The 14,847-nt window shown below is 53.5% G+C and overlaps 3 protein-coding genes across 6 annotated transcripts in view; 1 reads left to right on the forward strand and 2 right to left on the reverse strand.

Annotated features, from left to right (window-relative positions):
* DNAJC7 (DnaJ heat shock protein family (Hsp40) member C7) overlaps positions 1-8,668 on the reverse strand; it is a 26,349-nt gene extending 17,681 nt beyond the window's left edge. The window contains exon 1 of the mRNA XM_040536791.1: positions 8,376-8,668. Coding sequence (XP_040392725.1) covers positions 8,376-8,668 — 293 coding nt within the window. The remainder of the gene's footprint in view (positions 1-8,375) is intronic.
* A 61-nt stretch (positions 8,669-8,729) lies between these two features.
* On the forward strand, positions 8,730-11,352 carry NKIRAS2 (NFKB inhibitor interacting Ras like 2). The gene is made up of 4 exons (XM_040536926.1): positions 8,730-8,867; positions 9,092-9,228; positions 9,444-9,685; positions 10,233-11,352. The coding sequence occupies exons 2-4, from the start codon at positions 9,135-9,137 to the stop codon at positions 10,470-10,472; spliced, it is 576 nt and encodes a 191-aa protein (XP_040392860.1). The 5' UTR covers positions 8,730-8,867; positions 9,092-9,134; the 3' UTR covers positions 10,473-11,352.
* Positions 11,353-11,462: 110 nt separating this feature from the next.
* The window catches only part of ZNF385C (zinc finger protein 385C), a 76,273-nt gene continuing 72,888 nt past the window's right edge, over positions 11,463-14,847 (reverse strand). For all 4 annotated transcript variants that reach the window (XM_040536787.1, XM_040536786.1, XM_040536788.1 and 1 more), the window contains one exon: positions 11,463-14,365. In XM_040536787.1, the coding sequence (XP_040392721.1) occupies positions 14,144-14,365 (222 nt within the window). In that variant the 3' untranslated portion in view covers positions 11,463-14,143. The remainder of the gene's footprint in view (positions 14,366-14,847) is intronic.

The following is a 14,847-nucleotide window of genomic DNA, read 5'->3' on the forward strand; positions in this document are numbered from 1 at the left end:
GAGCAAGTCTCCAGCCTAGCAGGCGCTATAAACAGAGATAATCTTTACCTTTAAAATTCTAGGCCGATCTGTCACATATGGTATAATGTAAGCAACCCAGGTCTTCGTTTCTGTACATCTTTACAAAGTTCAAAATTAGATGCAGCTTCAGGCAAGTTTCAGGACAGGGCTTTGCCCAGAGGAAGCAAAGACTCATCTTTGATAAATGTTATCCTTAAGAAACCCAAGAGGACAGAAGTCAACTGTCTTCGCAGAAGGCTGTAGCTACAACGCATTCAGTGGAAAAGCAGTGAGGGTCTTACTGTGTACTGATGACATCCCATTTCTCTGCGCTATCGTGAGCAGCCTCTATCGGTACATAAAATAAAGATTGAAAGGAAGACTGCATTTTAACAAGGTGCCAAAATCAAAGACCCGAGGGTGCTGAGCAGGTCTGATAAGAGTCCACCGCCGCTTTGCATTTCTATTTTGGAAGTACCTAGAGATCAGAGCGTCACGCGGGAAACGCAGTTATCTGCTGGGAGCTGCGCTCCCTACGAAGCTGCCAACCCAGTCCCCTCTCCAAAAGGGGAAACGCTGCCACGGCCCTGCAGCGACCGCAGGGCACGACTCGGCAAAGGCAGTGCGGCACCCGCAACGCTCAGCGAGCCTACTAGGGAGAGAACAAAGGGAATTGTGTTGAAACAAGTTCACATGTTTTTAACCTCATTCAGGCTTGCCATTGGCCATTCCCACACAACCGCCTCATGCAAAGGGTTGTTTTCACAGAAACAGCACAGTTTTGCCAGCTGGCAGAACAATAGACACAGGGCGCTGCCACTGCGAGGGCCTCGGGGGCCGCAGCTCCGGTACGTGCCGTTGGCTTTCGTTTTGAAGTTTCGCTATCAATTACACTCCCAACATGGGCCAGACGCACCCCTCCGGTAACTCTGTTGATGTCAAACAACGGAAATGCAACGTGATCGTGCTGGCATGTTTAAATACAGTAGGATGAGTAAGGAGGAGGGTGCCAAAGGAACGGGTCGGCGCAGGGCTCCGGCGGATCCTCTTGCCACGGCTCCCGAGGTCAGCAGCACAGCACTGCGCAGAGGCTGGTAGAAGATGTGCTCGCTCGTCCGGATGGAGAAGTGGCATCCCTCCTGCTCCACTGCCATATCCAAGGGAGGTGCTTACCTGGCAGCCCTGCTCCTCGCAGAAACCGGCACGCTGGCGTACACCGAACAGCAGCTGCCAACACAGCCCCCTGCGGGCTGCTCCCAAGGTCTAGAAGCCATTAAGGGCTTGCTGGATGGATGTGTATCATAATCGGTGGGACTCACGCTTTGTGTGATCAAAAATGGGTCCAAACGCAACCTTTTTTATTGACTATTACGTATCAAGCATTTCAAAATGCAGTGGAAGAAAATAATCAGCAATTCTGCGCTACCTTGGCAGTAAGAAGTTTAACCAGAAGTCTTTTTTCTGTAATTATAAATGGGAAAGAAAATCACTGATCCCATTTACGTACATTCACCCAGAAGCTCCTTGTTGTATGGTCTAAAGAGAAGGATGAACGGTATTAATGGCAGAGCTCATCTCTCTGAGCCACTACGGTAACCTGCTTAGCCGACCAGCCCCTGATTCGTAAGTCTTTCAGCAATTTTACCTGTCATGTCAGAAGGAAGCACTGTCTAATAGCTAGAGGGCTGGCTGCCAGAACACCCCGTCTGCCAACAAACTGCTGGGAAGAGTTGGGAAAGTGGGAGAAAGAAAACAGATGCATAGCAAAACCAACTTTCACAAAGCACCAGCATTATGAAACGCTAGAGAAAACATGCGAATACAAGAAATACTGACTTCTACTCTTTTTTTTGGTCTGTTTCCCTTTTATGCCTTTATTTTAGCACAGATTGATACACCAACAAGTCACAACACCTCATCTACCAGCGGCAGAAAGGAAATATGCAAACATTTCTATTGCTCACATCGCTTAAAGCTTAATGATGAAAAAAGATGAGAGAAAAAAAATTCCTCCACAGCACAAAGACAAAGCCAGTTGCTGGAAATGCAAGCCTTGTGGTCTGAGATCCTAGACACAGAAGAGAAGCGCCTCACCCCAGTTGTGCTCCACTGACATAGAAAGCACACAGAAAACAGTTCTTGTTTACCACTTGCTACAACAAGAAAAAAATGCAGATCTCCTGATATCACTGGTAATTGTTCCAATCCAAACAGATGCTGCAGCCTGAATGAGATCATTCTGCATCTCGCACTGATGTAGGCTGCATTCCCCACTTGCTACTTTTGAAACTGAAGAAGAATCGTGCTTTGCTAAAAATACGCCCCAGGCTGAATGGGTTGCTTTGTTCGGAGTGGGTCGCGTCTTCTCAGGGCCTCTCCACAACGAATGAAGAAGACAGGGAAGAGCCACCCCGAGGACCTCGGGAAGAAGCTCGTCTTTCATTGCTCGCGTGCACCAAGGGCTCACGGGGAGGGAACTGCGTGGAGTAACCCTCCCCCTGTGAACCAGTCGATTTTTTTTTTTCCCCCTTTTATAACCTTTGTCCGATTCTTCCCCTGTCACCCTGGAAGACCTGCCATCAAGGCAGGCAGCAGCCACCCGATCCTGATGCTCCTCTGGTGCGCCCAGAGGACAGAGGGTGCCACCACCACCCTCCTGCCCCTCGCCACGATGGCGCTCGCTGCCTGCCTGGTGGGAGAAGGAGCCGTCACAAGGCTCCCTCTATTCCCCATGCCCTCTGCTGAAAGCTCAGCCCCTGCTCGTTCCCAGAACAGCCGAGCTATGAGAAGCAGCGACACAATCCCACGTTTGCCTAACAACTTCTGCCTCCTCCTCAGAGCTCGCACACGCGGCCCCCACGCGAATGCCGATTGTGGCTTCCACCCCTCCTACTCCAGCTCAGAGGGAAGAACACGCAGACCTACCTTGCAAGGCACCTCGTTTTCCTAAACCATCAGGATCTGTAGAGGAAGCACCTCCCAGGTGTAGCTGTGCTGGCACAGACCCCGCTCCTACACGAATGCACAGGTACACGCACTCAAAGCCACGCTATCCAGCTAAAAATTCACTATTTCAGCAGGCAGCACACTTGGTACCTCTCAGCTCTCACAACCATTACTCCTACTTTATCTTCTTGCCTCCATTACAGAACGGTAACAAAAAAAATAGGATTTAAGGAATGCTACGAAATCCTGTTAGAAAACTCAAGTATCTCAAGGTCACTGGGGCGCTGTCCAAAACCAAGAAACCCAAAGAAATCCGGCTTTTAACCGGGCCAGCTTCTGCCCAGTAGACAACCATGAGGTGTCTTGAGCCTGGCAAATCTGTCAGGCCTCAATTTCCATGGGGATGCCCCAAACCAAAAGGAAAACACCTGCCTTTGCCAAGCCATCCTTGCAGAGACTTCTTCCTTAATAGCACACGTTGCCTCCATCCCGCAGTTTCCTTGTTGAAATCCAGACGAGATTCTCAGCTGTCAGATATTACTCAGCTGCTTGGGTAAAATAAGTTTGGTGATCTCAATACAGTTTACAGCAGGCAGATGTCTAGAGCTTAAAATAAGCTGTCGTATTTGCCACTGGACATACTATACTCTCCCCTCCCTTCTCTCAGGGCTCAGAAGGGAAGCCAAACACTAAGCGGGCCACAGAGATGTTCAGACAATAAATACCTCTCCGTGTGCTTTTCCAGGTTAGGTTTTCACTTTGCGACCGAGGATTTTGAGTGAAGGGAATGTATAATCTCATTAGTAGTGTTGGTGTTTTCTGTCTCTGGTGCATGAAGGAAGATTGCAGGGGCAAAAACAGGCCCCCAGATACAAAACACAAAATCACCTATAACATATCCTGTGATCACCTTCCGCGGCTGGACAGTCTCACACTGACCCTACTGCAGCAGAGACCAAAAGGGATATGGAGCAGAACAGCAAACCATGCAATGCATTTCCCTGCACATCAGCACCCCCCATTGAGCAAGGAGTGGGTTTACTACCAGCTGCGACGGATCAATGAGAACGAAGACATTTACTCACAGCGTGTCCCAAACCAGGGAAATCTTGAGTCTGTGTGTGCTAATACCTGTGGAAAACTTGAGTCTGAATGTAATAACCCTGTATGGATATTCTAAAGGCTCACCAACTGAAACACAAAATAGAAAGAGCTGCTTTGGGGCCTTAAGTCTTCCCACAAGGGTGGCCATGAGCAAAATCGCTAATAATCAATCCAAAAAAAGCCATGCTGTCCTCTACGCACACCCCAGAACGTTCCCAATACCTGAGGACAAACTCAGACAAGGAAGACCGAAAGCCACAAGAACTAAAATATGCCACAAGCAGAGAGCAGGAGCAAAGAAATGAGCCAATCCTCGCCCCGCAGCTGCGAGTGAAAACAGCCAGATGAGTCCTGAACTTTAATTACGCAGTTATGTAACGCACCTTGCTAGCAGAGCTCAGTATTAACCTACTTCATACTAATGGCTCAATCATTTCTGGCAGGGTCACACCATAGCCTTCCTGAAAACCCACAGAAGGGTCTAGAACCAGCTAGAGACTGCTTTCTTCCACAAAGGCCTAAATGAAGGAAGCCAGGCAGCTGGAAGAATTATATGGCAAGACGACCGCACCTACAGCATCATTCACCCTAAAAAAGACTGTGTTGAGATAAAGAAAGGCTTGAATTGCAAGCACTGAACATCTTTTTCAGGCTGTATGCAGCAACTACCTGATCCAGAGTATTAAAATACTCTGCAAACGTATGGGATACTAACCATCGATGCGAGGAGCCTCTGCTGTTCCTCATATTATCCCAAGATCATAATTAGGCATTAGTAAAATAGGCTGGATTTACAGCCTGGGAAACTCAAGTGCCCATTTGCAAACACAACAGGAATACTGGAACAGACTATTCCATCGCTGAAGCTGATCCACAGACAGAGCCCCTCCAGCCAATTCATCCCCCAAAAGTCCTGGCAGCACTCCCTGTAAAAGCAGGCAAGTAAAGACATTATTCATGAGGAGCCTGACCAGGAAGCAACCCATTTCACGTAAAATAGCAGTGGAAAGATTCGTGCTAATCATCTACACCTGACAACCTCCAGGCAACATCTGTTGAACTAATCAGTGACCCACATTTAGCCGAGGTCTGAAACCTTTTTGACTTCTGCACAATTTATTTTGTGTGGCAAATTTCACGTTCATTATTGTATTAAGGTTAACTATGCTTTCCTGCTGAGGCATCAACATATCTGAAGTCTGCAGCAAAAGCACTGTAAAAGCAGCAGTCTGTACAGATCATTTCACAATATTTTCCAAATGATTTGAGATACCTCTTTTTAAGAGGCCTCTGCATCCTCCAACACTGAAGAAAGAGGAGAAAGATCCAGTCTTAAACACGGACATCAGACAGAACCTAGAACTGCCAGGAGGATGACAAGGAAATTATCCCTGGCAAAAGCCCAGCAACCCCCAACTCTCAGATCCCAAGCTCTCAGATCAGCCAGGCCAAGGGAAAAACAGTTCCCAGGGGTTAGAAATCTTTACAATTTAGAAAGAAAAGTGACTTTTGGGGGGATGGACCAGTCCCTGACTGCACCACAACTCAGGCCCTGCCCACCAGCTGCTGCCCAGCAGAAGCACTAAGAGCACCACTATCTAGCAGATAAAATTAATACGGTTACATCAACCCTCTTTTATAAGGACCCTCACAATTTGTGCGGCTGCAAACAATAATTATCCTGTGACCACACTCTATTCCTGTCCCTTAAACAACTTGTGAGTGAGCCATTCAGCGTGTTTACAGCTGTTTCAGTGCATTACAATCATTCTGAAATACTCCCTGCTTTTGCCAATTTCATTATTTTAATTAAGCCACAGAGAACAGAATCACGCATTCAGACAAGGGTTAGTCCTTTAAGCAAAGTATCCATACCATGTCACGTTGTAATTCCTGAAGAGAAGTACAGAACATAGAAACCCTTGATGCTAACTTACAGCAAGTACGGGTTTTCATTTATTTTTGCTGTTTTCTGATAGAATCTAGCAGAGTCACATCGTGAAGGCTGTATTAAATCAGATTCAAGAGTACGTCTGTGTGTGCCCACTAATGCTGAGCGCCTGTGCAGCCTTTACACAGCTCAAGATGCTTTACAAATGTTAGGCACCTAATTAAGCCTCCAACTACTCTCCCTAATACAGCGACTATCACCCTAATTTACATTAGATCAATCGAGACAGAAGTTAAGCAACTTATGTAAGCCTGGAAGGGTCGCACAGACAAGAGGCTAACGCACAGGAGATTCCTGACGCCAAGAAAATCTGCTCTGACTAGCAAGCATGGCTGTTTAAAGCCTATACTTTCTGACCAAACAAAAAGAGAATAACTGCCTGTAGAATGTCATCTACTCACACCTTATTTTATGTCATTAAAAGAGAAACGATATCCCAAAACAACAAGAGAGGAATCATTGTGAGAGCACCTACTGAAACACAGGGGGACTGCATGGTAATAACCACAAACGGTGGTACTGGCCTTACCACGCCAAGACAACCCAAGATGACCTAGACTGGCCCTGTTCTTCACAGCTGAAACTTCCTTCAGAGCAGGACAAGGACCAAACACTCATTTCCACGACTGCACTCCTGTGCCCATCACTTCTGCAATGAAAGTCAGGGAGGAGGAAGGAAGGGTAATGTTAGAGCTCACTGAAAGGAGATGACAGCGCCTTCAGCATGACTTTTACATTTGGATGTTTTTAACATTTCAAACACCACGTTTAATTAGCCTGGGGGAACGAATCTCACACAATCAGGGCTTTCCCAACTTTACAGGCCATGCAATTTGTCAGTGTCCTATACACAACACACAGGTGCCTCTTCAGCAACATTTAATTGAACTCCTCAGAATGACATCACCAGGAAGTTCGCTCCCTCCCAGTGCTGCTCCCCAAGCCTTCAATTTCTGACAGTAAATAAGCAGTGCAAAACACCTCGGGCCATCAAAGTTATTTTTGAAGATTGTATTCCTCAGAGGCCACTTTCAGTTTTGTTTCTCCTTATCAACTGCGTAATTTTCTGGAACAATTGCCTCACCTTCCACAGAAGGAGCTCTTTCCTTCCCAGTTCCCCAGGAGATAACAGACTGCCAGCTTTAAATGCTGCAGAACCAGCAGAGTTTCCTAGACGCTGGACTTTTCCCATTTCATCGCCTGCAGTGCCTGCAACACTCAGCTGCTGGCAGGAACGAGATCGCTTGCTCTTGAGATGAAAGTGTGCAGCCAGAAGAAAGGCCGGGATTCCTACCTGCCCCAGCCGACACCGCTCCCCTGGGCACGCTGAACCAGACCACTTCAGAAATAAACCAGCTACTGGAACTTTTAATAGTCACTTGGAGAGGCTCTTTAATCACATTAACCTTTTCAGAGCATGACGCTGGCCTACAACTGACGTTTTTTTTCCCCCTCCATTATGTTCAGCAAAGCAGGACAGAGTAAGAATTGCTTCAAATACCACAAAAAGATTTCAAATGCTTACAGGCCAAGGAAGTCAGGTACAATACAGCGCTAAGACAACCGATACAGAAGAAGCGAAGAACGCTCAAAACTAAGAGTTTGAGGCTGCCCCTTCCGCAGTTTAATCATTTCCTCCTCATCCTAGTGAAAGCTTTCTTTAGAAATTAACCAGCGTGGTCTCAAGACAGAAAGGATGTTACTGACATTGGAAGACACTCGAGCTCTAGTTGACTGAAGACAGGAGGACTGAAGACTTCGCTCCAGGAGGCGCAGAGAGAGAAAAAGCCTGGTAGAGATGGGAATCCTGGTAGAGACGGAGGCCCTAGGAACTCGCACGGGATGTGCGGCCAAGAGCTCCCGAAATAAACCAGCACCTAGCAGCGAGCACAGCCCCTCGCCGCAGGTGGCACAGCACCGCTCTGGGATTACAGGCCACTACTGCAGAGCCCCGGCTCTGAGCAGCCAGCTCTTCTCTGTGGGACCGGGAAAGGGACGGGTGAAGGCAGCACCCTGCGGCACAGCCCTCCGGAGGGGCACACCGCCCTGCTCAGCACCCGGGCTGCCCCCGAGCACCCTGCTCAGCACCAGCCCGGGGCCCGCTGCCCACACCGGCCCGGTGGAGGAGACCGGCGGGGCCCAGGGCACCCAGGACCCGCACGGAAAAGCCCAACACGGAGCCTGCACCCCCCACACACCCAAAGCAACCCCGCTCCCCACCCCAGCTCCCCACCTTCCTCCTCCTCCCGCCCCACACCGGCTGCCCCCAACCCACGGAGCCCCGCAGCCGGGCTCCCCCCCACACTTCCCAGGGGAAGACCCGCGGCCTCCCTCGCCATCCCGGGCGGGGAGGGGGGGGGGGCAGCGGCCGCACCTCCGCGCCTCCTCCTCGCTCTCGGGCTCGCCGGGTCCCTCGGGCGCCGCCATGATCACATCGCACTCCGCCGCCGCCATCTTACCGCCAGGCCGGGCTGGGGGGGGGGGGGGGGGGCGGACGGGCGGCGGGGCGAGGGGCGGGCGCCTCTGCCGGAACAGGCGGAGCTGCCGGCGGCAACGGCGGCTTCGCGAGGCCGCCCGGAGCCGAACGGGGCCGGGAGAGAACCGGGCTGAGGGGGGCGGAGAACCCGGGGTGGGAGGGAACCGGGGGTCCCGGGGTCTGGCAGTCATGGGGGGGGGGTCAGGACCGTAGGGCTCAGGCCCGGCCCGCGGTCCCGCGGTCCCGCCCCCCCCCCCCCCCCCGCGCCGTCAGCCCGCTGCGGGGCTCCGCAGGGCCCGGGCTGCCCGTGGAGGGCGCTGTGGGCCGAGCCGAGCCGGGCTTGGCTTGGCCTGGCCTGGCCGCGCCTCTTCCGCCGCTGCCGCCGCGCAGGTGAGGCCCTGCCGGTTCCCCAGCTCCGGGCTTGCAGGGCCGGGGGCGTCCCCCGGGGCTGGCACGGTCCCGGCTTTGCTCCCTTCCCCTGCCCCCCCCCCCCCCCCCTCCGGGGCTGCCACCCTTGGGGTGAGGGGGGGTCGTGCGGCAGCGTTGTCGCCGGGTCTCGGCGGTGCCTGGCCGGGGAGAAGCCCCCTCAGGCCTCGCCGGCTGCTGTTTTGCAGGCGGCTCGCTTCGTCCGGGGCTCGGGAGCGGCGCTGAGGCGGCATGGGGAAGAGCTGCAAGGTGGTGGTGTGCGGCCAGGCCTCCGTGGGGAAAACGGCGATCCTGGAGCAGCTGCTGTACGGGAACCATGTGGTGGGTGAGTGTCAGCGGGGAGGGCTGAGAGGGGCGGCCATGCATGGATGTGGGGTGTGAGGCAGCCCGGTGCTGCCAGGACCCCCAAATACACAGCGCTGGGGTGGAGGAAAGGTGCAGTGTCCCACCCCAGACCACCCATCAGGACAGTTCTTCAGGCTGTGTCATGGCCAGTGCCGTGTCCAGGGTCTCCACGTCACCCTGCCCACCTCTTGGCAGGCTCAGAGATGATCGAGACCCAGGAGGACATTTACGTGGGCTCCATCGAGACGGACCGCGGGGTGCGTGAGCAGGTGCGCTTCTACGACACGCGGGGCCTGCGGGACGGCCTGGAGCTTCCCAAGCATTGCTTCTCCTGCACGGATGGCTACGTGCTGGTCTATAGCACCGACAGCAAGGAGTCCTTCAAGCGGGTGGAGCTCCTCAAGAAGGAAATTGACAAGTCCAAAGACAAGAAGGAGGTGAGCACCTGCGATCTCCCCAAGGGAAAGGGGCTGCAGAGTGAGGTCTGCTCCGTTGTTCAGTGGTTATTCCCCAGAGAGTCTCCTTTCCTCTGGCTTGTCACAAGGTGGTGATAGGGAGTCCTGTTCTGTAAGACCCTCGGTTGTAACTGGCTACTGTGCTGGGATGCTTTCAGGGGAGAGCATTTGCTCTGTCACTGTGATTGTTCCACAGCCAACGGGTAGAAGGGCTCTGTGCAGAAGCAGGTTTGTGCATCTCCTGCTGATGGTTGGGGACAGGGGTCTGCTGCTTTGTTTTCATCAGTCTCAAGAGCATTTACAGAGATCTCGCTTCTTGGCCTTCTAGACCGGACACTTCTGCTAGCCACTACAGTGCTATGCATACAATCGCTCAGTGGGGCTGGTTTGAGACATAGACCCAAACAGAAGGGGGATTAGCTGAAGGATATGGCCTGGCACTAAGGGTGTTGCCAAGCAGAGCCAGGCAGCGCTATTCAACCCTGCATTTGTTACCTACAGGGATTCTTCTCGCCCTTTTTTTGAACAGGTCACCATCGTGGTTTTGGGCAATAAGTGTGACTTGCAGGAGCAGCGCCGGGTAGACCATGACGCAGCCCAGCACTGGGCCAAGGGTGAGAAGGTGAAGCTGTGGGAGGTGTCTGTGGCTGACCGGCGTACGTTGATCGAGCCGTTCATCTACCTGGCCAGTAAGATGACACAGCCACAGAGCAAGTCTGCTTTTCCCCTGAGTCGCAAGAACAAGGGTGGCGGTTCTGTGGATGGCTGAGACTTGTCTTTCCCTTCCCTTCCATCACCACCTCCTCTCCCTCACCTCTCTCCTTCCCTTGCACGTACCTCCTGCTGAACCTGTGTGGTGTCGTGGAGCCTGCAGGAAGCCTCGTGGCACGAGGAACAGGCATCCCAGGGCCGGGGATGGTCTTTGAGGAGGAGAGAGGTGACCCATCTCCCTGCACTGGGACAAGTGCTCTTTCCGCTGCCCAGGCCCTGCCACTGTTTGAGGTGCTACAGGAAAGCCAGGATTCACTAAGTGACACTCCTCTGCTCTCAGGGTGCAGGCTGGCACCTGCGGGCTGCATGCTGCCTGAGGGGAGATGCAGCACAAGGCTGGCCAGCAGGTTGAGATCAGCTCCGCATCTGAGTGCAGGCAGGCCAGAGGAAATGATTCCCCCTTTCAAGAGCAACTCTGTCTTGTATTTACCGATTCTATATAAGAAGAGCCCCTTGTCCTCTCCCAGCTAGCTTTGTGGTGCTACAGCTGTGTCTCAGCAGATTGCCCCTTACCTGGACATGCCCTCTGCTCCTCGATGTGTGGTAATAGTCAGTCCTTGGTCAAGAGGAGCCTCCTGTCCCAGTGAATGCACAGTGCAGAGCAGGTTGCTGTTCCTGAGGCAGGGTCAGACCTTGGCCCCATGTCTTATGGTGCCCACATTTTAAAACTGCAGCCCTCTTACTGAGCACAGCCTCAGTCCTGACCTGAGAGCTGCTGGGACTGTACTTAGTCTGCACACACAGGTGCTTTAGGGCTGTGGCAGCTCTCACTGCCCATCAGTCACAGTGCTGCCTCCCCTCTCAGAGCTACCACAAGACAAAGGGAAGGTGTCCCAGTCCTGCCCAGCAACATGGTTCCTTTGGATTTAGATTTAAGACAAAAAAAAAAAAAGACGAGAAAGCCCTGGCTTGTTTATACTTGTTCCTTTTATTTACTGAATAACACAATAAAGCAATGAGATTCAATTATCAAAATATTTTCCTTTTTTTCCCCAACAGTTATAGTACATCAAAAAATATACAATGAACATTACAGGAGGGGTACTGGCCAAGTCCCTAGAGTCTGTTTATTCAATTTTTTTTTTTTTTTTTTTTGAATCAAACTGTTCACATCACTCCAAGGTTATTTACAGAGGGACACGCATTACTGAGCGCTATGGACTATGCCCTACTACCTAGTACAGCATATGCTACGTCAAAGGCAGTAAATGCTTTGGATAGCACAGGAGCAGGGAGGGTTCTCTGGAGGCAGAGGGGATGCGACAGAGGGAGCATGTTCTTATGCAGCTTGTTGCAGTATTATTGTTATTTAGAAGGAATGGCTTTCAAGGGTTAAAGTGCCAAGTGTAGGAGTGTATCAGGACTCCACTGGTGGAGGGGGGGGGTGACAGGAGCAGCCACTGCTGGCTCCAGCACAGGCTTTTTAGAACAAAATGCAGGGGAACAACCCACCGGTGTCCAGCAGCTCCTGCAGGCTGGAGCATGGCCGCGGCTGTCTGCTCCCCATGCTCCCGAGGCTGGTGTGCGTGCAGGAGGGGATGCGCTGCCCTTTTCTGGTGCAGCCAGGGCTGAGAGGAGGCCTGGAGGAGAGCGCAGTGAGATGGGTAGGGCGAGGGCTGGAGTTGGGGTGGCCACAGGCTTCATGGCACCGAGATGCTGTTGGAGCCACGTCCCTCCTGCCCCAGCCAGTGCAGGCTCCTATCCTGGGGGACGCGGGGTCAGCTATTGGTCCAGGACACATGCGGGCTGTGGGACAATGTCCCTGTCAAAGCCACTGCTGGGAGCTTTCTGCCCTCAGCTGCTCTCCCAGCCAGGACTCCCACCAACCCCTCAAGAACTCATCTCTGTCCCCACCTTCCCATATACAATCTCCCTTCCTCTCTCCGGGTGCCCTCTTTTCCCTGGGGTGGAAGGAGATGCCCTGAGCAGATAAATCCATACCCAGAGGCTCCTTTGCACTCCTGGCCTCTGTGGCAGGAGCAGAGCAGTGACACTGCGGGTCAGCGCTGCCCATAGTGTGAGCAGACATGTCCTCCAGACGCAGGAGCATGGCTCTGTGCCACCGGGACCCAGTGGCAGCTCCCTCCATGCAGCGATTCCTGCTGTTTCCCAAGGCTCCTGTCTGTGGAAGCAGAAGCGTTTCAGCCCTGTGAGTTTCCTGGCAGCAGGTTCCTGTTTATCTCATCCAAGACCTTGTCCTGAGCATTGGTGGAGCACACTGGGCAAAAGTCCTCCTGAAATCCACGTTGCTTATGGCCAAGATGTCAGATACGTGTGCTTGTGCGTGTGGATTTCCAGGTGTGCAAACCACCAGCCTCTTCCCAAAGGCTGGGCAAGAACACGGGCCTCATCCTGGGATGCAGCAGAGGTCTTTGAACCAGCATCCAGGCTAGGAGATGGGAAGAGATGCCGGAGGACCCCTCTGCACAGAGCTAAGAGTTGCTTTGTTTTCTTTCTCCTCCGAACACCACTCCCGGCTGTACAGACAGCGTGAGCACCAAAGTAAAACGCAGACAGCAAAACACAACGAGCGAGCTGCTCCCATGGGATTGCATAGATCGGGGTGGGTTGTCACTCCAGCGTAAGGTTCGTTTGGGTTGCAACTTTTCCTGCAAGTTTTCTATTTACAGCAGCGCGCTGGGAACCCGGAGCGCTGTGGGTACAGTTTTCAGACCAGGCCCTCGCTGGGCCTTCTGAGCACAGTGAAAAGAGAGCATCCGAGGGAGAGCCCCACACGTCAGCTGGCGGTGCCTGCTCCTTCATCCCTGATTGTCTGGGCTGCCGGGGACGCCTTCATTTTGTGGAGTCATCGGAAACTCCTTGGAAGCTCCTAATGGGGACGGGGATGGACGGCAAACGACGACGTTACCTTTCACCGGAGAACCAAAAGTGCTTTGGGGACATTCACGCAGCCTCACAGCATCTCCCCTGAGGTAGGGGCAGGGTTGTCCCCCCTGCGGGTGGGACGGAGGCGAACAGCTGGTGCTGAGCAGGCTGGATGGGGCTCAGGGCCGTTCTCCAAGCTCAGGGCCATCTCCTTCACACCTCGGGGAGTGCAAACCAGCTGGCCCAGCTCTCTGCTCCTTGCAGGGCTGGAGCAGAGCCCGTGTCCGACTGTGTGCCCGAATTCTGTGCTTCTTGGGTTGCCTGGGCGAAAGGCAATGTGCTTTCAGAGGGAGGGGGAGCAAGCCCTGGGCTTCGCCTATTGCTCTCTGAGGGAGGATGTGATCGCCGTGGCCGGCACCCACCACGGCGGGGGCTCTTTGGTGTGGGACGGACGGGGCTGGCGGGGACTGGCAGGACAGAGGGGTGCTCCGTCCCCCCCAGACCAGCCAGCTCCTCTCCTCCCAGCCTGGTAACTGGGAGGTAAACAAGAAAAACAGCAGGGTCCTGGTGGCTCTGGCACCGTCACCTGCATCACCCAGCCCTTGGGGGGGGACCCTGCTGAGCGCGGGGCTGTTGTGGGCAGGGGGAGCAGCGGGGACCGGCCAGACTCTGCCGGGGCATCTCGCTCCAACAGGAGCCAACTTGAAGCAAAAGGAGGAGAAGCCTGGGTTGACGTCTACTACTACGGTTTCCCATCAGCCAGAAGAAGAGCAGCCTGTCCGGGCACGCTACCCCGCGCAGCCCCCGTGGCGCAGCCGACGGACCCTCGGCAGGCGAGGGACTCTAGTAGGGCGCGAAGACGATGGGGCCCGGCGTGGTGCGGACGTGGGCCGGCGGCGTTCGGAAAAGGGCTGGTCCGAGGAGCGGGGCTTGGAAGAGGGTGGTGGCAGCGGCTGGTCTCAAGGCGAGGGGGCCAGGCATGGCGCACACGGCCGTGGTGAGCGGGCTGGGGAGGAAGCGGGTCGCCAGTGTTTTGGTGAGATGCTTCTGCAAAGCCAGCTTGGACTGCGGGGAGGGAGAAGGAGAGAGCGTGAGGCTGCACGCCAGATCGGACAAGCACCCCTGCGTCAGCCCCTGCAGTAAACGCGGCCCCCAGCCCACTGGTTTTTGGGCTGCCAACTCCCCACCGAGCTAGACTGGGAGGCTCACATCTCTGCAAACAAGCTTTTGGGCTCGGTTTAGCTGAACCGCACCACCCCTGCCACCCCCAAGCATCCAAACCCCACAACTGTCCCCTCCAGAAATTGTGAAACAGGTGGAAGAACCCCAAATGCTCCAACTGTTTCGAATGCTTTTGCCAGGGAGCCGACAAGTTCTCCCTGTGTTTTCCTTCACAAAAGTCCAGAAACTCCTCTCATCTCTACCCCTCTCCCTCCCTGAAGGGATTCAAGGAGACGAGGCTTTAAAGAAAAAAAAAAAAGCAGATGTCTTATTGCAAGAGATGTTTACCACAGCAGAGGACGTTCCCGGTAACTGGATGGGTAATT

The sequence above is a fragment of the Cygnus olor genome, chromosome 25, assembly GCF_009769625.2.
Source record: "Cygnus olor isolate bCygOlo1 chromosome 25, bCygOlo1.pri.v2, whole genome shotgun sequence".
Classification (NCBI taxonomy): Eukaryota; Metazoa; Chordata; class Aves; order Anseriformes; family Anatidae; genus Cygnus; species Cygnus olor.

Coding starts and splice junctions, on each gene's coding strand:
- NKIRAS2 (XM_040536926.1), top strand. CDS start 9,135: ATGGGGAAGAGCTGCAAGGTGGTGGTGTGCGGCCAGGCCTCCGTGGGG. Junction 9,229..9,443: donor GTACGGGAACCATGTGGTGG/GTGAGTGTCAGC, acceptor ACCTCTTGGCAG/GCTCAGAGATGATCGAGACC. Junction 9,686..10,232: donor AGTCCAAAGACAAGAAGGAG/GTGAGCACCTGC, acceptor TTTTTTGAACAG/GTCACCATCGTGGTTTTGGG.